This window comes from Ochotona curzoniae, unplaced genomic scaffold (genome assembly GCF_017591425.1).
Source record: "Ochotona curzoniae isolate NIBS_2020 unplaced genomic scaffold, NIBS_Ocur_1.0 contig_883, whole genome shotgun sequence".
NCBI lineage: Eukaryota > Metazoa > Chordata > Mammalia > Lagomorpha > Ochotonidae > Ochotona > Ochotona curzoniae.
In genome coordinates, this window is record NW_024466599.1 from 35,716,397 (window position 1) to 35,741,493 (window position 25,097).

At 37.6% G+C, this 25,097-nt stretch overlaps 1 protein-coding gene across 1 annotated transcript in view; it reads right to left on the reverse strand.

Moving 5' to 3' along the window:
- ZNF638 (zinc finger protein 638) overlaps positions 1 to 25,097 on the reverse strand; it is a 69,741-nt gene that overhangs the window by 13,045 nt on the left and 31,599 nt on the right. Inside the window, exons 11-21 of the mRNA XM_040993235.1 lie at positions 20,205 to 20,255; positions 16,755 to 16,823; positions 15,253 to 15,339; positions 14,982 to 15,050; positions 14,511 to 14,545; positions 13,081 to 13,212; positions 10,934 to 11,062; positions 10,203 to 10,244; positions 9,351 to 9,485; positions 7,485 to 7,610; positions 3,736 to 3,773 (exon numbers count right to left, since the gene is read on the reverse strand). Coding sequence (XP_040849169.1) covers positions 3,736 to 3,773; positions 7,485 to 7,610; positions 9,351 to 9,485; positions 10,203 to 10,244; positions 10,934 to 11,062; positions 13,081 to 13,212; positions 14,511 to 14,545; positions 14,982 to 15,050; positions 15,253 to 15,339; positions 16,755 to 16,823; positions 20,205 to 20,255 — 913 coding nt within the window. The remainder of the gene's footprint in view (positions 1 to 3,735; positions 3,774 to 7,484; positions 7,611 to 9,350; positions 9,486 to 10,202; positions 10,245 to 10,933; positions 11,063 to 13,080; positions 13,213 to 14,510; positions 14,546 to 14,981; positions 15,051 to 15,252; positions 15,340 to 16,754; positions 16,824 to 20,204; positions 20,256 to 25,097) is intronic.

Below are 25,097 nucleotides of genomic sequence, written 5' to 3' on the forward strand. Positions count from 1 at the left end.
AAACAATTTATGCCCTTTTATAATCAAATATCAAAGACTAATTTTAGTGTTCCAAAGCCTTAACAATATGCAAAATAAAATTTGTTGTCAAGCAAATGTCAAACAGTTCTGGCAATTACTCTTGCAACAGTTATGTAAATGCAATTTTTAAGATTTATTTTATTTTTATTGGAAAGGCGGATATACAGAAAGCACAGGCAGAGAGGAAGATCTTCCATCTGATGATTCACTCCCCCAGGCGGTCGCAATGGCTGCAGCTGAGCCAATCTGAAGCCAGGGGCAAGGAGCCTCTTCCAGGTCTCCCACACAGGTGCAGGGCCCCAAAGCCTTGGGCCGTCCTCGCCTGATTTCCCAGGCCACAGGCAGGGAGCTGGATGGGAAGCGGGGCTGCTGGGACTAGAACCGGCACCCATATGGGATCCCGGGCATGCAAGGCGAGGACCCTAACCACTGCGCCATCGCACCAGACCCATAAATGCTATTTTTAATAGTAAACTTTTGTTTTTAAATAGCAAAATTCATTTCCCATAATGAATATCAAATTCATTACTGAACTAAATATTAACCCTAAAGGCATTTCAATTTTGGCTATAAAGACATCTATTGGACAGAAAAATAATGAAGATATTGGTTCCCATTTAAACCACACAGCAAGTTTTCTCCTTTACTACTAAAAAAAATTACTATTTTTGCACGAACCATTGTGTAGTGTCAACCTTACACAGAAAACAAAGATCTATGCGAAAAATGATTGAATTTTATATCTGTTTTGTGTGGTTTTCAAAAATATAGTTGTTTATAGAAATCATTTACAACAAATTTGTATTTGTTTTCATATGTGAGCAAAGTACCAACAGTGATCAAGATAGTTTGAAAACTCAGTTTGTCAAACAAATGACAGTGCTAATACTAGAGTTACACAGTGAGTCTTTTTTTTTTCTTCTTTCAAGGAAAACAATGTTATCTATTGGGAAATAACACAAAAAAAGAATCTAAGGAAGGTTTCTGATTTCTTACTGTCCATCTCCCATTAACACCAGAATTCTAGACTGTTAGAAAAGGCATTTGAATAAAGGTTAATACCCTAAGACACATATCCAAAAACTTTAGACTAGGACTTCACATTAGTGAAGATGAGTGTTAATTTCACAGCTATGCAAGTGTTTGCCAGCATTAATGAATTAAGGAAATTTCATCTAGCCACTTATTTGAAGTTTTAAACACATGATAAATGAATGATATTTACTACAAACTAGGCATAGTACAAAAATAGTAATTATTAGTAACTTACAAAGCATCCATATGATAGCCTCTGAAGAGGAAATTTACTTAAAGTTTAATCATAAACAAAAGGATCACATTCATGATCAGCTGGCAACCACAAGTACTTAAAAAAAAATACCACAAATATATTCTCAGTATCAGTTTACAACATAGTATAGTGTTTGGGCAGTATCCCATATCTTCTTCTCTAATAATTATAACATGGAAAAAAACTGACAGAAAAAAAAATAAGAAAAAAATTAAGAAACCCACTGCTATTTGGGTTTTTGCTAACCATGTAGGAGACCCAGACTGCATTCCAGGCAGTCCAGATTCTGTTCTGGCTGTTGTAAGATTTGGGAAGCGACTTGGCAGGTGAAAAATGTACAAGATCTCTCTCCCTCACTCTCTGCCCCTCTTCCTTTGTCTTTCCAATAAAAAAAAAAAAATGTAAAAGCACAAGAGGCATAACCCAGTTAAGTTATCCACTTCTCAAATTGAGTCCCTAAGCTGCATACCTGTCTCTGGCTGTGTTCCCAGCTACTGGCTTCAGTTGGGCCTTGGCTGCTGTAAGCATTTGGGAGTTTTAACTGACCTGTGGATGGGAGCACTTCTATTTTTTTCCAGAACTCAATAAAATAGATAAACTGAATTTTGGGAAGAGCATACTTACTCAGCAGCAGTAGTTACAGCTAAGTTGTAAATCTGTCTGCACTACCCTGTAAGGCCCAGCCAGGGCGGGTGAGGGATGGCCTAGGAGAAAGCTGAGAAGGGTGGCTGATAAGGCCGCACCAGGAGAAGGCAGCTTCCTCCTCAGCCAGCAGTCCAGCAGCGACACATGGATCCACCAAAGTCAAAGGGAGCCTTTGACAATCTAGAAGGCACATTCCCTTGTTACCCCAACCACAGCCCCCTAATAAAAACAATCCCATAATGTCCTCTGGACACGACTTCCCTGGACCGCTGTCTATACCAGTCCAGTGAACCTCGCCCAGGAGCATTCTCAATAAAACTTATTTTAAGCTGAACTCTATTCTGTGTGGATTTCTGGCTCTGAACATGACCTCCAACCTTACATACCCTAAGAGGTACTGTTATTTATGAAATGCTAAATAGGCTGTAGTAACAAACATGACAGGTGGTATGATGTTTTGGAGAAACGAATGCAATTGCAAACCTTTTGATAGAGTTACCAATGTACTAACAATATTTTTTTATCATCTAAACTACCGTGACTCTTTAACAATCATTTACCAGGGGTGGCACTGTGGTGTAGTACATAACTGGCATCCTATGATGGTAGTCATTCGAGTTTCAGCTGTTCCATTTCCAATCCACTTCCAACTGGCTCTACTAACGGCCCAGGAATGAAGCAGAAGATGGCCCAAGTGCTTGGTGATGCCTGGACCCGCCTATGTAGGAGACCCAGATAAAGTTCCAGGCTCATGGCTTCAGTTCGATACAACCCTGGCCATGATAGCCACTTAGGGAGTTCTCTCTTTCCCTGCTCTTCCTCTACATACTTTTGCTTTCAAATAAATAAATCTTTAAAAAATTTACTTAGGAAAAAATCCATTAAGACATTTTGCTTCTTAGGAATCTCAAAATCACGCATCAAATAAGTTCTACATTTAAAAACAAATTCAATTGCTATTTCAAACTTGTAACATGGGCCGAGAAACACTGGTGAATCAGTTAGTATAGAAGTGAAAAGAAATATCCCATTGTGTAATTTAAAATGAAAACAGTGAAAGGCAAGTTATAAACTGGTGGGACAAGGGTGCTGGCAAGGAGGGGATCTATCAAAACAAAACAACTGGCAAAGAGTGTCCTGTACGTGGCCAAAACAAGGCTGTAAACCCCTAATTTGTCAGATCTGAAAAACAAATTTTCAGTCCCTTATTTAACTTTTGTTATTTAACTTTTTTTGGACAAAAAATTCTTCAACTATAACTGATTTTAACTACTACCAAAATACACAATGAAAGTTATCACTTTGTTTTAATTTAGTGAAATTTTAAACAGATACAAGTATTACTGTATTTACTTATTTTTGGAACACACACACAAAAAAATCACAAAAGTATAATACAGCTTAAAGTTAACAACATTTTGAAAAGATTTTATAAGGATGTAATATTTATGTATCTAATTCAATCTGTTTTAACATGTAATTTCTTCATTAGAAAATACCTGGATGGGATTGAGAAAGCAACAAAACCATATATCAAACATAACCATGAAAGAAACTCACAAAAAACTCACACATACACAAAATAAACTTGTAAGATAGAAACTTTGCTAGAGTAACTGCTTGAAATGCAGAAACAAAACATGTACACAAACTCACGTGAACATATATACTCTTTTTTTTGAAAGATTTCAAAAGTATCTTTTTTTAAATTTATTTTTTTATTGTTAATAAAAACATATATACTCTTAAAAAATATGAACAAACTTAAACCAACATACCTTTCTTTTCCTAGTCCTTGGTCATTCTCAGTTTGAGGCTGTAACATAATTGACATTTTATTAGAGGCAAGTGTACTGAAATTAGATATATTTCACCTATCTATGAAACACTCTTAGTGAAAATACAAAAACAACATCTAGAAACATGTAAAAACAAGCAGTTATTAGTGTCTACTGAACTACTGGGTTCCAGAATTTTTCTCTTTAAAGGCTACTTAAGTAGAATATACAGAATAACAAACAAATAATAACTCATGAGAAAACAGAAATTTTTGAAAGTTTGGAAGTCTGCATATATTATCTTCACAGAATAAAAACAAACCTGAAATACCTACAATTTTGTTATGATTTTATTGATAAATTTGTACTTTTAAGAGATTTAAAAAAAAAATTTGAAATGCAGAACTACAGAAAGAGGTATCTTCAATCTGCTGCTTCACTCCCTTAAATGGTTACAAAGGCCACACCTAGGCAAGGAAAATGCCAGGAGCCAGGAGCCTCATCCACCTCTCCCACATGGGTATAGGGGCCAAGTATTTGGTCCACCTTCCACTGCTTGCCTAAGCATATGAACAGGGAGCTGGAGTGGAAGCAATGTAGTTGAAACCCAAACTGGTGCACATATGGGATGCTGGCATTACAGATAATGGCATTATTTCTATACCAAAATGCCAGCCTCGAGGGAGATCACTTGAGCCATGGGCCCCAGGCTGGGCCTGGCTTGAGTCTTTTGATCTACCCATGTGGCATGCTCTGGGTACCTGGAGGTGTGGGTTTACAAGAAGTCTGGGGAATGGCACATGTGGGGGCAAGCGGGGACCTGAGGTTTTATGCCCAGGTGAGAAATGACTACTGACTGACTTCCACAGAAAAGGCCACTGTACCTGTAGGTAAGTGAGGGAGCTGAGACAAGCAGTTGGGAGAGGGGAACAGGAGGACCTTTATTAAGGGTCAGACTGAAGCACCAACATTTGTGGGTGACCTGAGCTCAGGTAGGTAGCATTAACTACCACCAAATTCCTCTCACAGGCACACATATAAGCTAGGGCTAGGGGCCTAACTGGCAAGGCTAGATAACAGTACCCACCAGTGAGTCAGAACAGGGGATGAATAATATTAGACTGGGCCATGACACTAACCAGGAGGCGAGAGAACCAGGTCTGGAGGCAGTGAGAGTCAAGAGTAGGTGTAGAATGGGATAGGCTAGGTTTCAGCTTCTGCTGAACCACGTGAGAGCTGTGTCTGGATGTGGATCAGGTGTGGCTGGGCTGTAACACCCAACAGTAAGAGCTGGAATGAGTGTGGGCCAGATGGGTAAGGACACTATTCCTGTCAGGACAAGAGGTAGACTAAGTCAACCTGGGCCAAGAACCCACCAGTATGTGTGAGATCTGCTACTGGGAGGAGACTTGACAGAGGAGCTTGGGGAGCTCCCTTTGTCAGGACACAGTCCCTGCAGGTGAGTGCAGGAACCAAAGCCAGGAACAGCCCATACCAGGCCAGGCTGGACCAGTGCATAATATCCACTGGCAGATCTGAGAACCAGGACAGGGTGCAGGAGGGGCAGGAACACCAGCCAGTTCACATTAGGGTTGGGACCAGGGACTGGCTTGGCCGAGCTAGGCTGTAGCACCCACTAACATAAGTGGAATCAGGCACAGACTGGATGGGCCAGGTTACAGCACCTATCGGCAAATGCCGAGGTGAGGCAGGCCAGGCCAGACTCGGCTGTAGCATTCATCAGTACAAGTGAGACCTGAGGGCAACATGTGAGACCTGAGGGCAGGGGTGCAAACCTGGTAAGGAGGCAGTATGGACTCCCTGCTGGGCCAATGCTCCCACTTGTAAGCATGAGAAATGAAACTTGGGGCAGATCAGGCCAGGCAGGATTATTACACCTGTTGGCCTGCATGTGAACTGGGTTAGAGGGAGAGCCAGGCTGGGCTGACTGACTATATCCACGAATACATGTATGTGAGCCAGAATACATGTATGTCTGCGGGCTGGTTGGGCTTAGCCACAGCATCAGCTATCAAGCGCTGGGATTGGGGGCAATTCCTGTCAAGGCAGAATGCAGAACCACGTGCAGAGTGCAAGATCTGGGACTGGGAGAGAGACCAGTAAGGGATTTTCGGCACCTCTCTGATGGACTGCATCAAGAATCCTTGAGCCCAGGCTCGACACTGTGGCCTAGCAGCTAAAGTCCTCGCCTTGAATGCGCCGGGATCCTGTATGGGCGCTGGTTCTAATCCCAGCAGCTCCACTTCCCATCTAGCTCCCTGCTTGTGGAATGGCAAAGTGGTTGAGGAAAGCCCAAACCTTGGAACCATGCACCCACGTGGGGGCCTGAAGGAAGTTCCTGGCTCCGGGCTTTGAACTGGTGCAGTGCCAGCTGTTGCAGCCACTTGGGGAGTGAATTATCAGAAGATTTTTCTCTCTGTCTCTCCTCTCTGTATATCTGACTTTGCAATAAAAATAAGTAAGTCCTTTAAAAAAAAAAAAAAGAATCCTTGAGTCTACCTGCATGGTGGGTGCCAGGTTCATGAGCCCTGGGGAAAGGGGATCCAGTGGGGCCCAGATAGCCTGGCATAGATCCTTGGGCCTGCAAGCCCCAGGGGCAGGGGGTCCAGTAGGACCCAGGTCACCTGTGCAGTGGTTGCTGGGTCTGTGAGTCCTGGGGGTGGGGGATCCAGTGAGGCCCAGGTGAGGTGGCTCAGGGTGACAGTGGCGCTTAGGAAATGGCACAGGTGGGGTCATGTGGGCACCTGAGGTCTCATGTCCAGGAGTGATGGTCTGATCATGGAGTGCATGTGTCAGAACTGGGTTTTCTCAGTGGAAAAGATGGAGTAGTGGATGGCAGGGCCAGTTTCACATGAAAGATATGGCAGTGCATTGGGACCTGCAGAGGACATCTGGTACCATGGCAGAGGAAGGAGGACAGAACAAACTGGACAAGTACCCCAGCCAAATGATGAAAACAAATATCTGGGTGGATGGAGACTCTAAGGTCGACTAAGTCAGCCAATGGACATTAGAAGGATTTCCTCATCCTTGGATTGGAGAGATCCACAGCATTTTACAACTATTGAAATCACTTAAGCACAACTCTCGGAACATGCTCCACACTCGGGACCCTGAACTGATATCAGGTGGCTGGTCACCATCCCTGAGTACTGGGGTGGTTAGGAGGCTCAGTATGGCTTCTCCCCTTATCTCCCCTCTTCCTCCAGTTACAGGAAGAAGAGAGAAAATTTGGAAACAATGATCACACCTACTTTTCCCTAATTCTTGATCCTTCACTCCCTGATCAACAATGTAAACATTATCAAATATAAAAACAAGAAATTTAACAAAAAAGATCACCTGTGCTGAAAGTTTCCTAATCAATGTTGTGGTACAATGTGTTAAGCAGCCATCTGTATGAGCACTGGTTTGAGTCCTAGCTGTTCCACTTCCAAGCCAGCTCTCTGTGAATGCACTGGGAAAAGCAGCAGACAGGGCTCCAGCGTTTGGCTGCTACCACCCATATGGGAGACAGGAACAGTATTCTGTGTTCCTACCTTTGTCTTGCCAGGACATTAAGGTTGTTTAGGGATTCAATTAGGAGATGCAAGATCCATCACTCTCCCTTTTTCTGTTAATTCTACTTTTCAAATAAATAATTCTTAAAACAGAATATGACAAAACTAAAAGCATAAATGCCAATACAAAATATAAACAAACAAAAGAACAAAAAAAACAAAACTCACCTCTGTTGAGTCTATTTTTGGAGATAATGTGCAGATTAACATATGGTCTCCTATATTCTGTGGATTATCTTTCAGAAAGCTGTACATTGATTGAGCAGACTCAGGACTATCTAACTGAAGAATTGCCTTCGGAAAAGAAAAAAAAAAAGCATGACTATTCCCCTAAAAAATTACAAGTTTAAAATTACTATAGAAAATTACTGCATTATTTAGCAATCTCACTTTTCTGTATGTACCAAAGAGAGAATTTAAAATAGAATTTGAATATACATTTATACATTATACATATATGTGTATATATACACAATATACATATATGTACATATATACAATATACATTATACATATACGTATATACAATATACATTTATACATTACACTCCTGTTCATATTCACAACAGAAAAAAATACAATCTAATAGTCCACAAACAGGTAAGTGGATAAAACAATATGACACAAGCATACAATAGATTTTAAGCCTAAAAAAGGAGAAAAATTCTGACAGATGTTGAAACACAAATGAATCTAGAAGACATGCTTAGAATTACACAAACATGAGATAACTAGAATAGTTAGATTCATAAACAGAATGACAACTTGAGTCAATTAGGACTTGAGACAGGAAGGTTCAGGTTAAGAAATGCAAGATTCAGTTTTGGAAACAGATGGAACAATGACTTTACACTGTGAATGTATTCAATGCCTCTGAACAGATACATGAACACACTCAAAATATTAAGCTTATATTTTACAAACACAAATTTGTATTTTAATCACACTGAAGTTTTTTAGGCTTTTTAGAAAACTGAATATATTTTTTGCTTTAGTTTTTACTTCAGGATCCAGATATGTGACTACAGAGGCTAAATTATGCAAAATTAAAGATGAAGGTTAATACGTTTCAGGAGATTTACCCCTGTATTATAAAAACACCTGAAAGTATGTCATCACAAAAATCTAAAGTAACAAAAGCAGGAGGGAGGGTAGGGTAGAGTAGGAAGTGTTATCATTATGGTCTTAAAATTGCACATACAAAATCTGTAACCCTTTTGTGACTATAAAAATTTCAAGGATAAAGAATGCTTTTAAAAGCAAAAGTTCAAAATTCTTACACACCATCCGTGCCTACCGTCTTTCCTTCAGGGATCAGTGATATATCGCTTAGCAGGTAAAGTCAACACCTGTGGCACTGGCATCCCATGCAGGTGCTGGTTTGAATCCTGGCTGCTTTATTTCCAGTTCAGCTCCCCACTGGGAGAGCAGGGGAAAACGTCCAAATGCCTGGCCCCCTACAACCCATGTGGGAGACCTGAAACAAACTGCTGGATCCTAGTTTTGGCCAAGCCATTGTATACATCTGGAGTGTGAACCAGCAGATGTGAGATTCTATCTATGTGCCTGGCTCTAACTTTGCCTTTCAAATAAATATACATCTTCAAAACAATACAGAAAGGAAGTACAATCATGATTACTTATACTTCTTTCCACAAAAAAATAAACAGACTTAACTATATGTCTTTTAGTTGGAATTGACTTAAAGACATAGCTAGCAATAAACCTTAATTTTACAAATAAGCATAAACTGAGCCAAGGTAAAAAAAAGTTAAGAGCAAAATCGCCTAAACATCCCAGTAAAATAATGCTCTCTGTACTATACTGTGTTTTATTTTCCTTAACGTCATATCTTCTATCTTGTTACAGTCCGGAAGAAAATATCCTAAAATAATGTAACTCTAGTGTAAGCAGTTACGTTATGCTAAATGTTGTTTCAGTTCAAAAGATGAATTACAAGTTGTAGATCCTAAGAATTATTGGATTCAGTTATATATTCTCCAGACTATAGTAAAATAGTAGGGAAGTTGTTACCTTATTTTTATTATTCATGAATACATGGTGATCTACTTTTCCAAACTGAAGTCCAACACAAAGTACACACTGAAGTCCATCTTCTGGTAAATTATCAAGATGTACAAGTCTACTATAAATTTCATCAATATTTGCCTATATTTTTTCAAAGAGAGTATTAAAAAAAAAGCTGTAACATCAAACTGTGTAAATACATGAACAATGATTTAACATTACAGATGGTAAAGTATTTGTCATAGCCATTAGGATATAGCCTGGGACAATCTGCATCCAATATCAGGGTGCCCTGGCTTCAAGCCTGGTTAGGCATCCAATTCCAGCTTCCTGCCCAGGTGTATGCTGGGAGATAGTAGATAGGTTAGGTACTTGGGTCCTTGCCACCTTTGTGGGAAAACCCAAATGAGTTCCCAGATCCTGGCTTTGGCATACCTCAGTATTAGTTATTGCAGGTATTCGGGGAATAAAATATTAATGAGATATGTATATCTGATTTTCAAGTAAAATAAATCTATAAAAATACACTGTCCTCTCTTAAGATTAACAAAACAACTATATGAGTAAAGACAGTGAAGTAATCAGCAAAAAAATATAGTGCAACAGGAGACAGAACACCACCAATGTAACATTTCCCCAAAACATCCTCAATAGTATTTGGAGGACTTTTTCCACATCAAGGATCACTATGACACTTTCTTTTTTTACCAAAAAGGCAACACATTTGACAACTCCAACACCCTCAGTATCTTACAACTGTTACTAAAGATTTTCTCTATTTATTAAGAGAGGAACAAATAAAACTAAGGTTTCAGTCAACTAAACAGGGGTAACAAATTAATTACAGGCAAAACTTACATTTGGGTCATTTTCTTTAATTAAGGTTGTAAATACAGCTTCCTAAAAAGTCAAATCATGCAAAATTTAGAAGTGTTGAATCCTTTAGCATTCATATACTTAGTCAAGATATATAATAATAATCTACATAAATATGTATCACAAAGTATTATAAAAGTTTTTCCAAATTTTATGCATTTCCATCATAATCATGTCATACACCTTAGCAGTTTAGTCAATATTTATAGGCCGCCAAAACACTGAAGGACTTGATACCACCTGAAGTTGACTCGGAACAGATTCGAATTGTGTATCAGTTCCACAGTTTGTGGAAAAAGAGCCATGAGGAAAGCAGAAATGAAGGCAGAAGGTACAAGGAATAATTATTCTAGGTGTTCAACACAAATTTCTAAGAAATGAAGCCATTTTAGATGGCGTGAGGTAGAGGAAACAAAGCACACAAGTAAAAAAATACATATCTACTATAAACGAAATATATCCACTATAAATGAAATTTAATAAATTAGAGAAAAAAAATTAAAATCTAGAAACTCCAGTTTAAATAACAGATGATGCCATTGAGATTGGAGTGTTGAGGAGATAGAGGGCAGGGTTCCTCATCATAAAAGTTAACTCAGGAGTATAATGAATTATTAGAAGGACATGAAGGCCTTTTCTCAGTGCCTGAGAGAAAAAGAAAACTACGAAATGTAACAGATTAAATCTGGTAAGAAATCTCATAAATATGTTACCTCATCTTTTATATTCATATTTTCAGGAGCCACACTTATTAAGAGTTGATTTCCATCCATGGATATTGGGAAACAGGTGTAAAATTTTACCATAGAGTCTGCAGCTTTTCTAGTTATTTCTATATATGCCTTTAAAATAGAAATTACAAGAATGAAACAAAATTGTTTTCAGTTATTTATTCTTGGAAGGATTCAATATTTGAGTCAAGTAAGAGTAAATATTTGTAAAAATTTATGCATTCCCATAGGCTAAGAATACTAAAATTATAAGAAAAAATTGAACAAACTGAGAAACTAATATTAAAGACAAAAATAAGAACACTCTAGTACTTTGTAACTCACATTATGTGCTTTCTTATTCACTACTGTATCCTTAGTACCTAAATATTTCTTAAACTAAAAAATGTATAATGATTGGCAAGTTGCTATTTGTATTTTGCTGTTTTTGTAAATATAAAATTGGAGCTTCAACTATTTTAATTATTGTACCTAAGAAGTTGAACTTTCTTTCATGTATTTGATAACAAATAAATATTCCATTCATTTACTGCTGCAAATCCATGTTTTAATGAATTATCTGACATTTACCATTATTTTTTAAAGATTTACTTATTTTTATTGGAAAGGCAGATTTACAGAGAGAAGGAGGGACAGGGAGAAAGATCCGTCCATTGGGTTACTCCCCAAGCGACTGAACAGCCAGAGCTGAGACAATCCAAAGCAAAGGGACAGGAGCCTTCTCAGGGTCTCCATACAGATGAGGATCCCAGGGTGAAGAGAATAGTACTCATATGGGATCCTGGTGTTTGTGACGATTCTGCCATTGTGCCAGGCCCCATTTACCAATTTATTCCAGTTTAATATAATAGCACAGTGTTTCATATATTACATAATTTAAATGTTACTTCTGTTAACTTTTTTTTTTTTTTAAAGATTTATTTTTTATTATTTTTTCATTGGAAAGGCGGATATACAGAGAGGAGAGACAGAGAGGAAGATCTTCCATCCGATGATTCACTCCCCAAGTGAGCGCAACGGCCGATACTATGCCGATCCGAAGCCAGGAGCCTCTTCCGGGTCTCCCACGCGGGTGCAGGTTCCCAAAGCTTTGGGCCGTCCTCGACTGCTTTCCCAGGCCACAGGCAGGGAGCTGGAAGGGAAGCGGGGCTGCCGGGATTAGAACCGGCGCCCATATGGGATCCCGGGCGTGCAATGCAAGGACCTTTAACCACTTGCGCCACCGCGCCGGGCCCTCTGTTAACTTTTTTAACGTCCTGTTTACTTATTTCACTTTCCAGTGAACATGTGCTAAGAATATTAAATGTTAAAAGTCTAGAAATAAGCGTTTTAACTTTAACTCAAAGTTTTAAACTTTGAGTTATTCTGAGTAATGTAATGAAAATATCATTTCTGTTCTGCTCAGGACATAAATGATCCCTTTGTTCTGTGTATTCACTGGCTAATTAGCAAATGTTGAATCATGTAAAACCCAAATGGACTGTCTTTTTTCTTACTGTTTTCTCAAGGACAATTACTAATCATCACCAAACTCATATTCTACTCTGCTTTCAAGAAACTCATGTATTTACTTCCTTCTATTGTAAAAACAATATTTCCCAGCACTCTAATAGTTAGTTCCATCACTTAAACTCATTTTTCAATTCTTATACAAAATATCCCCGTAAAGTTGTATTATTTTAAATTTGACTGTATTATTTTAAAACACACAAAAAATGTATATTGATAGAAAACTTAGAACCTGGGTCATTCTCTAAGTACTGATATCATTATTAGTTTGAGTATTGAAAAGGTTATTTTCCACTTGAATATCATCAGTAACACTGCATTTAAAATATTAGTGAAAATGATCTACAAAATGTTATTACTTTAAAATTGTTACATTACACATGTATAATCTTAAGTAAAATCTTTAACAAACTTTACACATCTTACTATTATTCCACAGTATTAAAACGATTTCTGTTTAGATCCAACATAAAATATATCTATTCTACATTTTAGATATTCCTTAGCTTGAAAAAAACTTAATTTAAGATACTTTTAAAGTTTTTCTTTCCTATTTTTCTAATTTAATGTTTTTCAAAAAGTGCTGCAACACAGTAGGAATACCTATTACCAACTCTTACCTTTTTATGAGATGATAAAATCAAGATATCCTTTAAACCACCAAAGGGTTTTGCCAAGTTATGAATTTCTTCTACAGAATATCCTTTATTAGGCAAATTTGAAATAAGCACCACACACATTTCCTCTGCTTCCTTCAAAATAAATTTGAAAAACTGCAATTAAAATTTAGCTGGTTTAGATTTACTTAAGTTTTACTGTACATCACAGGTTAATTAGTACATACACTGAATTTGATATTCAGGCAAATTTGACTAACTGGGCAGACTGATCTGAATTTCAAATTAAAAACCATATGTCTTCCACATTGAACAAATTTTTATATTCTTCAAGTATAGGAAATTCAAGCACAGTAGTACTGAGTCCAGATTCTTAAGTCTTTTTCACTTTTTGCTTTAAAATCCAAATTCACTTATCTCTGACTACCATGCATTTCATGTGTTGTCATCATTCTTGTGCCACTGCATTACTGTAGTAACACCCACAAACTCCAAATCAGTAGGTATTCTTTAATCTTCCAGGAAAAAAAAAATTATTACTTTTGGGCATTATCTCCTTAGAATCCTTACCACACACTTTATTCTGTTGTAAAATTAAGCAGTATTTTCCTATCAAATATCCTCTCAGGTCTATTTGGTTATTCAATATGATCGGTTGTTACCAATGACTACTTTTCCACTGGAAGTGTTTGAAAAATCTTTAGAAAAGATCTACAGTAAAAGGCTTTACTAGTGTTTTGCTTAAAAAAAAAAAAGGAAGTTTTCATTGTCATGAATCAGCTGGAAGTGATTCCTGTTATGTCAGCATATTCATAAACGGTCCCCTCTCTAAAGGGCTTTCTGAGAAGCCATCTGGTTGATGCTTTCTAATACTTCCTAGAATAAGACAAGTACTTATCTGCAACTCAAGGAATGGAGCTGGCAAACAAAAATACACTTGTGCTTAGCATTTAAATAATGGCAAAAACCCAAACTGGTAACATCTAAATTAATGATTTTGTTTCTAATGTCAGACATTATAAGAAAGCAATAGGATTACATTAATACTTTTCAAATAAAACTGCAAATCGTACTTGTTGCTTTCAAAATATAACAAAACAATCCAAACTCCAAATATTAGTAAGTAGCCCATTTGATTCTTGGAGAGAAAAAGCCATCACAAAATTTCTTGGTTCTAATGTGATAAACTGTTGTGTACCCAAAAACTAATTTTGAACTAATATTCTCAATGAAAAAGTGACCTTTAATAACATGTTCATCTGTTGATCATGTTATTAAATCTGTTTCCCTTAGTCATTCCAAATTTTTGAACTGAAACATACTTAAAGAATCAAAACAGGAAACGCATAGTTTCAACACTAAACTGTTAACTTGATTTTTAAAACTGTCAAAAATTTAAGTTTTATAGCATTAAGCAAAATGCAAAAACTGACCTTAACTGGTTCATTCTCTGTGGTATCCAAAGCAGCTGAATACAAAGCAATAAAAAAAAAAAAATTAATGCAGATATACTTTATCAAGATCTCTACAGGTTAAACAAGAGCTATCTGAAATATATACAGCATGCAACACTTAATTAGCAGCAAGCAGCTATAAAAGTGACAATGGCTTTTAAAAAGCATTCAAATTTATTTACTGTGATATAATAAAAACAAAACAAGGTAAAGAAATTAATCATAACATTTTCCTTACATAGTAGAGAGCAGGATTATAGCAGGTACTCTAATTTTCAATGATGTAGTTGTAGGTGCTCCATGAATCGTAAAATTTTTTATTTTATTTAGGTATAGATGTTCATTTTTGCTGGAGGGGGGATGTGTATGTGTGTATGCATTCATAGTGATACAACAGAATTAAATACCTCTGTTCCTAAAATTTCAGTTTTTCTCCGCCTATTGACCTACCTGAAACAGACTGTTTAGCAGAGTTTTCTGTGACTTTGGCCTCCACGTCAGCCAGTGTTTCTGAGGTTTCTGCATGAAAAGGTCTGCTTTAGTAGTCTAGAAAAACACTAACATAATTCAACTAATGAACAGTCACTTTAAGACAGTTTATCACACTAGATCTCCTCAGGGTGATTTAACCGAAAAACAATCCTTTTGAAGATTTTCATGCAAACTACAAGATACACAAGGAAAATAGTAAACTACTGAAATAACAACATTTCAAACTTACCTGATACAGTCACAGGTTTACTGGAATCTTTACTTTTGATATTCCCAGCCTTTTTTGCTTCGAGGGACTTCTTTCCGGTAGATTTTGCTTTTAAAGGTAGAATCAATCCATTATTTCAATAGTCTGCTAATCATGCAACACGTTTTATGCTAATATATTAGTGAACAGGTAGTGGTTTATTGCAAAAACAGTCCTTCCTCCATTTACTTTTCTGTTTACTTTCAGTGTTAGATTAAAAACAAGTTTATGATGTAATTTTTAGTTGACATCCAACAAATTCAAACTTCACAAAAGGAGGACATCATAAGAATACACCCCAAAGTTCACATTTGTTTTTCTGAAGAAAGTTCTTTAAGGGTAATCAACTAAAACTTATAATACTAAGGGCAACCACTGTGGCAGAGCACATTAAGCTCTGTCTGTGACTCCGGTATCTTATATGGGCATTGCCTCATGTCCTGGCTGCTCCACTTGTAACTAGGCTCCTTGATGATGTGCCTAGGAAAAGCAGCAGAAGATGGTTCAAGAACTTGGGCTTCTGCACCCACATGGGAGACTTGGAAGAAGCTCTGGGCTCCTGGCTTCTGCCTGACTTAGCCCTGGCAGTTGCAGCCATTTATGGAGTGAAGCAGTGGACGGTGGATTCTCTTTCTGCCTCTCCTCTCTCTGTAACTCTTCCAAATAAGTAAAAAATAAATTAAAAAACGCACACACACACACACAGAGACATACAGATGGTGTACATATATATATAAAAGATTATGGTAGTTACAACATGCTACATTGATTTTTTTTTCTTTTTTTCAGATTTATTTTTATTGGAATGGCAGATTTACAGGGAGAAGGAGAGAAAAAGATCTTTCACTGGTTCACTCCCCAAGTGGCGCAATGGCCAGAGCTGAGCCAATCCGAAGCCAAGAGCCAGGCACTTCCTCCAGATTTCCTATGTGGGTACAGGGTCCAAAGGCTTTGGGCTGCCCTCAACTGCTTTCCAAGGTCACATGCAGGGAGCTGAATGGGAAGGAAGTAGCAAGGACATAAACAAAGCCCATTTAGAATCTTAGTGCATGGATTAACTCAGCCACAGTGCTGGGCCCACATTCATTTTCCATAGTATTCCACTGATTTAGGGAGAAAACTCTCTCCTAACAGGAAAAGAAGTAATCTTTCTAAAAGTAACAAACATCAGAGGAAGATAATATGAGTGACAGCTGTTAAGAATTGATGAGGAACAAAAAAAAAACTAATGAGGAACAAAAAAACAAAGCTCCTACAGAAGGAAACTGATAGACCAGTCTGTGATTACATACCTGGGAAAAATGTAGTTACATAGTTGTGTAAGTACAGTGTATATACAATATCATTCAGCTTTGTAGCATCAAATTCTTAAAATGTTATTAGAAGCTAATCTAACTTACAAATTTAAAACTTGCTTTTGGTATATTAGATTCTTTGAGAGAACTAAGAGTAAACTTAACAACACCTTGCTTCTCCAATCTTACCTGTTTTGACTGATGCTTTACCTTTAGCAGCTACAGTTACCACAGATTTTACAGAACTTGCTGATTTCCCTAAATCACAAAAGTTGCTGTCAAAATTGGTTTACTTAACTAGCATGAGTAATCTCCAAATAAACTCACACAAAGACAATGAACAAATTCCATTCAAAATATTAAATGATATCATCTTTGGGGCACAGGCCACTTATCAAATCAAGCAATTATGTCACTGAAGGAAAGAATTTACTTAAAAACTGCATTCAGGCAGGTTAAGTAAACTTGTGAATGTGTTCATCAACCAGAAGAGAAATTACCAATTCCAAGGACATAAACACACACACACACACACACACAAACAAAAGCGAAGCTAATGATCACAAAAGCACTAACAGCCAGACCTACAATGATCACTTGCTTTTCTGCCAGTTGACTAAGAAGCATTCAAGAACATCTACCTAAGGTCAGGTCACATAATGTTTGTTTTCACCTACTGTTAGAACGTTTTAGCTATACAGTACTATTTAAATTGCTTTGTGCACTACCCATCACCTAGCTATTACATGTGCTTATTTTCCAAAACGATATTATTTACAGAATATGATCATCAAAGTTGCAGTAAAGATGATCAGAGCAGCAATAATCACAATCACAGAGCAACAAGAGACTTTAAATTTTGAAAATTCTAACTCATAATTATGAATAAAATATGAGGAAGAAATCAAAGGTCAGAAATAAGTAACTCTACTTGAAATCCCAAATTAAACTGAGAAGCCTTTAGTATTCACGAGATTTTGATGTACACTGTTCCATTATATAAACAAGGCTGTGACTGCTGTAACTACCTAACAAAAGAATTCTTGTATGGAAATTATAACTACATAAATATGTAAATAAATAGGAAGAATCACTGACATCCACAAAATTAACTGAGATAGTCTACAAGTCTATCCGCCATATTCAAAGATTCAAAGAGTAATACAAAGTCCTCCCTATTTACAGACTGCAGTTTTGATATCCATTGTTTCAGATAATCACAGTTAGTCACATTCTAAAATTAAAAAGTGGAAAAATTCTAGAAATAAACAGTTCATGAAGTTTAAAATTGTGCTCAGCTCTGAGTGCTATGATAAATTTTGTTCCAGGAGTGATTCCTTTGTTCAGTGAATCCTTGCTGTGTATGAGACTTTTCAAAATGTCTGTGGAAAACTAGATTTATGAGCGAGTTTATTTTGGTGTAAAAATTTCTGGTGATCCATGGTTAGTTTTCATATAACATATACTCACTGAGAATTTCAAAGACAACTTATATGAATAGATTTCAAGGTTTTGTTTTCCCCAGAATAAACTTTCTTCTTTTTGTTTTTTAAGATTTATTTTATTCTTGGGCCTGGCGCGATGGTGCAGTGGTTAAGGTCCTCACCTTGCACACCCAGGACCCCATGTGGGTGTCGGTTCTAATCCCGGCAGCCCTGCTTCCCATCCAGCTCCCTGCCTGTGGCCTGGGAAAGCAGTCAAGGACGGCCCAAAGCTTTGGGACCCTGCACCTGCGTGGGAGACCTGGAAGAGGCTCCTGGCTTTGGATTGGCTCAGCTCCAGCTGCTGCAGCCGCCTGGGGAATGAATCATTGGACGGAAGATCTTCTTCTCTGTCTCTCCTCTCTGTATATCCGCCTTTCAGAGAGGAGAGACAGAGAAGAAGATCTTCCGTCCAATGATTCACTCCCCAGGTGACTGCAAAGGCTGGTGCTGCACCGATCCGAAGCCAGGAGCCAGAACTTCCTTCAGGTTCCCCACATGGGTGCAGGGTCCCAAGGCTTTGAGCTATCCTTGACTAATTTCCCAGGCCAGAAGCAGGGAGCTGTTTGGGAAGCAGGGCTGCTGGGATTAGAACCGGCATCCATAAGGGATCCTGGCACATTCAAGGCAAGGACTTAAGCCACTCGGTCACTGGGCTGGGCCCTAAACTTACATTCTAATCTTATTTGTAACAAATTTTCTGAACCATCTGTGACATAGTAACACCTCTACTGGTCTCCATATCACAGTGCATCTACTGACATAAACTTTATTTTACTTAACAGTTCCAAAGCACAGCTTAGATATGCCAAAAAGAAGCTTCCTAAGTGAATACTCAAAGTAAATTATTTTGAAGAAAGCAGAAGAGACTTTATTCACATACTTTATTCTATTATTGTCTTTATAATCCATGTATATGAGCACTGGTTTGAGTCCCAGCTGCTCTGTTTCCAATCCAGCTCCCTGCTACTTAGCCTGGGAAGGCAGCCAGATATGGTCGAAGGTCATGGGCTCTTGTACCCACATGGAAAAACCAGAAGTTCCTAGCCAGTTCCCTACCGACTCAGCTCTGGCCACTGTCATTTGAGAATAAATCATCAAATGAGAGGTCTCTATTTCCCTTTCTCTGTAATTCTTTCAAGTAAAATACATCTTAAAAAAAAACAACAACATAGTATTTAGAGAGTTCAGTACCACCCATATTCAGCCATCCATAGGAGGTCTTGAAATGTGCAGTGAGAAGTAAGGCAGGATTAAAGCACCAATCCTTACACTCCATCACCTATATTAATCAATACTTTATTCATAGTTTTTTCTATATTCAGTGAGGCCTCAAGGCATTTCCTTCCACTATTCCTAAGACACGCCTCACAAGCAAATTCACTTTACTAATTCCATCTGCGAGTCAGAACTTGAGGAAAAAATAGCACTGATTTTCAACAGTTATGGGAAGACTAGTGGAGTTTCACAAAGCATCGTACACCTATTATCAAAATAATTTAACTTGTGAAATAAATGCATGCTCAAGACAAGTTTTTGGTAACTCCTCATTCCATTTAAATTACTCCTTCTATTATATGAAAATATGGAAATTCTCTGTCACTAAAAATGAGATTTTCCAGTTTAACACTGCTTCCCTTCCTCTTTAACATCATGGAAAAAGTTAATACACTGATCTCTATTAAAGAAATTATCGTGAATTAACCTGCATTAAACAGAAATGGCAGGGGAAAGTAAAAATATGCCAAAGGAAAAAGAGAGTAATACTTAAAAATCCACTGTAACCTAGAAGAACTGCAAAATAAAATGCTTTCATAAAATATATTTAAAAATAAGAATTTTTAAAATTATATATGGATTTCCACTTTATTGTAACAATATAAACTTTAATCTACTTTTTCACAACTTAAGTAATCCCCAATGCTTCTCTAGCAAAATTTCCCTGTTGTCAGACACTATAAAAAACTTATGCTGTTTTTGAAAACTTCTTATGACTATATAAATCTCAAAGATCAGTACATACTGACCTATGTGTCACAAAAATCCAACACAACTATTGACTACTACTACATCTTCTTAAAAAGAAACGTCTCATAGTACAGATGAGGAGGATGGCAATTAAAAATGAGTATGTCTAGAATCCTAATCAAAAACATACCTGCAGATTTGATTACTTTTGATGCAGATGTCTTGGCTTGTCCAGTTTTGGCTAAAATAGCAAAAAGATTATATTACTAGATCACAAATAACATCACATGGATTTAAATAATAATAATAATATGGCAATCTTTATACCCAATATACCCAATCTTTCCAGTGAGATGATATAATGCTTGCTTCTCTAATTTTGGATAATGTTTTATCAATTTCCATGTTTTAAAAAGTCATCTCTATTTCTGTTTCTGTGATGTAACTATTTATACTATTTTGGCAGGTTTTTTGTCATTAATGAGAATGTCTTACATATTAAAAAATAGTCTGCATCACATAGATAATAACTATTTTATGAGGTTATGCAAAATACTTTTAATGTAGTCAAGTATCTTCTGCTTGGGAAGGATTTCCTCACTCTGAAATTTAAAATATCATCATTTTTACATGACTTTACTGTTCTATATATCACTCTTTACCTTCAACAAAGCACTTGTATCAAAATAAATTACAGGTGCTTCAAGGTGTTTCTGCATAAAGAAAAACAGGCATTTTTAAAGGTGAGGTCATCTACCCAAGAAGAATCATTTCTTTTAAGCCATGTTAATGCCTATTGTAGGAGGACATTGTGAGCCTGGAAGGTCAGTGAGCACAGGTTTGCAGTTCATTGCACAGTATTTGCATGACAACAACCAAATAGCTACCTTTGGTATAAACAGCATGAAAATGAGAACACCTGGTGTAATATACAAAACAAAAGGAATTCCAATCAATAGAGGGAAACAGTATGGACTCTCAGTGTATAAAGTCTGATGCCCCTAATAAACTTAAGCTTTGACCATCAGTCAGGGTCCACGTGTGTTATTATCGGCTCCGTGCACCAAGTCCGTCGCTGCGGGACAGCGACAAGTGGCGCCTGAACAGGGACTTGAAAGAAGAAGAGAAAGTGCAGCGGAGACCCCCACAGAAAGTGGTGAGTGGGACAATGGGCCAGAACCAGTGCAGAGCAGGGTCGTTTATCTCTCTTATGCAGAATTTTTTAGTGAAAAGTGGAGCAAAGGTAACTAGGCAGCAATTGCGTTCTTATTTAGAGCATATTGGTGAATATAATCGTTGGTCTCCAGATGAATGGACACTAGAAACTGGACTTAAGAATTTTACTCAGAAAAATGCTGAAAAGGCCAGAAGGATAGAAGATATTCAAGTTAGTTTTTGGGTTATATCAGCTTTAATTAGAGCTGTTATTATAATTTTAGAAGGGGAATGTGCAAGAAACTCCTCTAAGAGGAGACACCCCCAAAATGTAGCCAAAAAAGAAGTGTTTCATAATATGGACAAGGAAGAAAGAGAAAGAGGACTCTTAAAGAGGTCCGCCTAACAGGAAAGGCTACTGTAATATTTCTAAAAAAGAAACGTCTCATAGCACAGATGAGGAGGATGGCAAAGAGCAGCCTGTGAGAGATTTCCCTAACGGGAGACGCCACCTTAACGTGGCTAGGAAAGAAATGGTTTATACTACACATGAAGAAGATGAAAAAGAACGTGTGAGAGACCCTCCTAGATGCCACTGTAATGCAGCTAAAAGAGAAAGGCCTTATGCTGCAGATGTGGAAATTAGGAAAAGAAAACTCAGGAGATTCTCCTAATGAAAGAAGTTACCATAATGTGACTGAAAATGAAATGAGAACTAAGAAAAAGGAGAAAATTTGTAGTGTTAAACCACAGGATTTCTCTAGTGAGGTAGTGATGGGATAATGGAAGAGTTAAATACCAGCCCATGCCGTCTCACTTTTAAATCTGATCAAAGACGTTTCCAAATGTCTGATGTTCCCCGGAGACCTCATGAATTCCGATTGCTTTTTCCAATCATACTTAGTCAAGAAAACCATCAACCTATCTATGAAAGCCCAGATGTTAATGCCATCACAGCTTTTAAAAATGCTTGCGTGTCCTACGGACCTACTTCTTTGTATGTGTGGGATTAAATGGCTGGAGCCAGGCAGCAAACTGGATTCCTTATGATTTCGAAGTAATAGCAAAAATAGGACTTTCTCCTTCTCAATATTTACAATGGAAAATGTGGAGAAGCGATATGGCTAAGGAAAAATTGCGATCGTTAGGAGCATCAGGTCGCCAACTCCCTGGAGGGGGGCAATTGACTTATGATATGTTAGTCGGAGATGGACAGTGGGTTACTACAGAGCAGCAGATACTGCTACCTCAAGCTGCGCTCATTCATATACGAGACGTAGCATTGTGGGCATGGGAGAAAATTGAAGCTGGGTCTGAATTTGCAGGCAATTATACAAAACTCATTCAAGGAGCCAGAGAATCTTAAGCTGATTTTGTAAGGCGTTTGACAGACTCCATAGAAAAACAAGTTAAAGGAGAAGGCACTAGGAAATTGTTATTAAAGCAACTGGCTTTTGAGAATGCAAACAAGGATTGCCAGGCTGTTATTCATCCTATAAAAGAAAGGGAAGATCTTTTGGAATACCATGTTGATACTTTTAACAGTCACTCCCCAGGAATATGTCCTAAGTGCCAAAGAGGCCAGCACTGGAAAAAAGAATGTAAATCTAAGTTTGATCGTGGTGGCAGATGCTTGTGGCCAGAAGACTCCTGGAGAAGCCATCCCCAGGCCCCAGGTCCCAAACATCCAGAGGTTTACAAAACAGGAACATCCTATTCAATTTGTGCCTGCAGAGAAGCTTCAAACTTAAAACAGCCAGCAAGTAAATCCTGGAGGCTGAAATTCCAATCAATTGTGGTGAATGCATGTTATTCATATAGCACTTTTTCTATACAGCATTGCTTAATCATGTATGCCAATTTTTAAGTACAAGTTTTTATATTAAGTTATCTTCTCTGTCTCATTAAGTTCTTATTGTTTAAAATTAATAAAGTGATGTTCTTGCTTTAAGGAGTATTTGGGCGACGGCATTATATCATTATAAGGTGAAAGTCTGCTGTTTTTGTGTTAATGTGCCCAAGTTGTAACTGCATGTCTTTTGGAATATTTTATAATGCTGAGGACACTGGAATACAAGAAAACTGGGATACAGGCCTTCAGTTTAACTGCTAGATTTCACAATATTGACCAATTTCAAGGTCTTTTGTTGTGATAAATGTTTAGCTAACTGATTTCATCTGCATCCATTGCAACTTTTGGGAACTTGGAATTCAAAGAAAAGACTGGGCTTTTGTAAATCTTGAGGGTTTTTTGGGGAGACATTTTTAAAAAAGGAGTGAAGTTTTATTGTAATTTTGGTATAGAATTGAACTGTAACACACTGTTAGATTATTTCAAACTATAAGTTAAATTAATGTGATATCGTCTACAAAGTGTTTGCATGTATTAATGTAATTCTCGTATTTTTGGCTAGTTATCAAATCCCTCACTGCCTTTAATGTGTCAAGGTTTTGTATTTGTTTTAAAGATATTTGAGTGATGTTCTCACATCAATAACCAATTGTAATGTATAATGTGTCATGCTAACTTCAACAACAAATCTTTCAGATATTTTCAGCTACCTTTAAAAAAGCATTTAAGTATTCAAAGGTTTCAAATCCTAGGGCTTCCCTTGGTATTCTTATGAGGCCTCAAGAATGCCAACGGATCTATCTCCCATTTTGTGGAGACAGTTGACCAGACTATTGAATTATATTAAGATTATTGCCAAATACAACATGGAGTAAAATTTTATTGTGTCAAAATGGTGTATGCTTCCATGGACTTGTGAAGGTTTAAATTTTAGTTTGCATGCTTTTAATGATTTAGCTCTAAAGTTGTATCTGGTTGTTAATTATGTATTCTTAGGATGCCTACATTACTGGAAGACTGAAATTTCCTTTTTTATTTTTTATTTTATTTTTTTTTAAGACTTATTTTTATTATTTTTTTATTGGAAAGGCAGATATACAGAGAGGAAGATCTTCCGTCTGATGATTCACTCCCCAAGTGAGCGCAACGGCCAATGCTATGCCGATCCGAAGCCAGGAGACTCTTTCAGGTCTCCCACGCGGGTGCAGGGTCCCAAAGCTTTGGGCTGTCCTTGACTGCTTTTCCGGGCCACAGGCAGGGAGCTGGGTGAGAAGTGGGGCTGCCGGGATTAGAACCAGCGCCCATATGGGATCCCCGGCGTGCAAGGCGAGGACCTTAACCACTGCGCCACCGCTCACCTGCCTAACACTTTTCTATGATTTGGTAGAATTATAAGACTGTTTTGATTATCCTAAATGCATAGAAATCTGTAAAATCACACTTCAATTATATAAATGGCAAGGCTTAAATTGTAAGTTGAGATTCTCCCCAAAACTTTCATCAACTATTAATACTAACTGTATAGAAACTGTGATGTTAAGTTTATACTCAGCTGTTACATATGATGGATGTTAACTGTTCACTGTTCCTGTGCAACTCTGATTTAGGTTAAATTCAAAAACATGTTAGCTCGGGAGAAATTATAGCTGTTAATATATATAACATTGTTTCTCCCCATTCTTCTGCTCTTCCAAGAACATGCTCCCCCAGTTACAAGTTTCAGGCTTAATTTTATAAAACACAGAAGGGGGATTTGTAGGAGGACATTGTGAGCCTGGAAGGTCAGTGAGCACAGGTTTGCAGTTCATTGCACAGTATTTGCATGACAACAACCAAATAGCTACCTTTGGTATAAACAGCATGAAAATGAGAACACCTGGTGTAATATACAAAACAAAAGGAATTCCAATCAATAGAGGGAAACAGTATGGACTCTCAGGTATAAAGTCTGATGCCCCTAATAAACTTAAGCTTTGACCATCAGTCAGGGTCCACGTGTGTTATTATCGGCTCCGTGCACCAAGTCCGTCGCTGCAGGACAGCGACAGCCTATTAGTAATATTTCCAAAGTTCCGG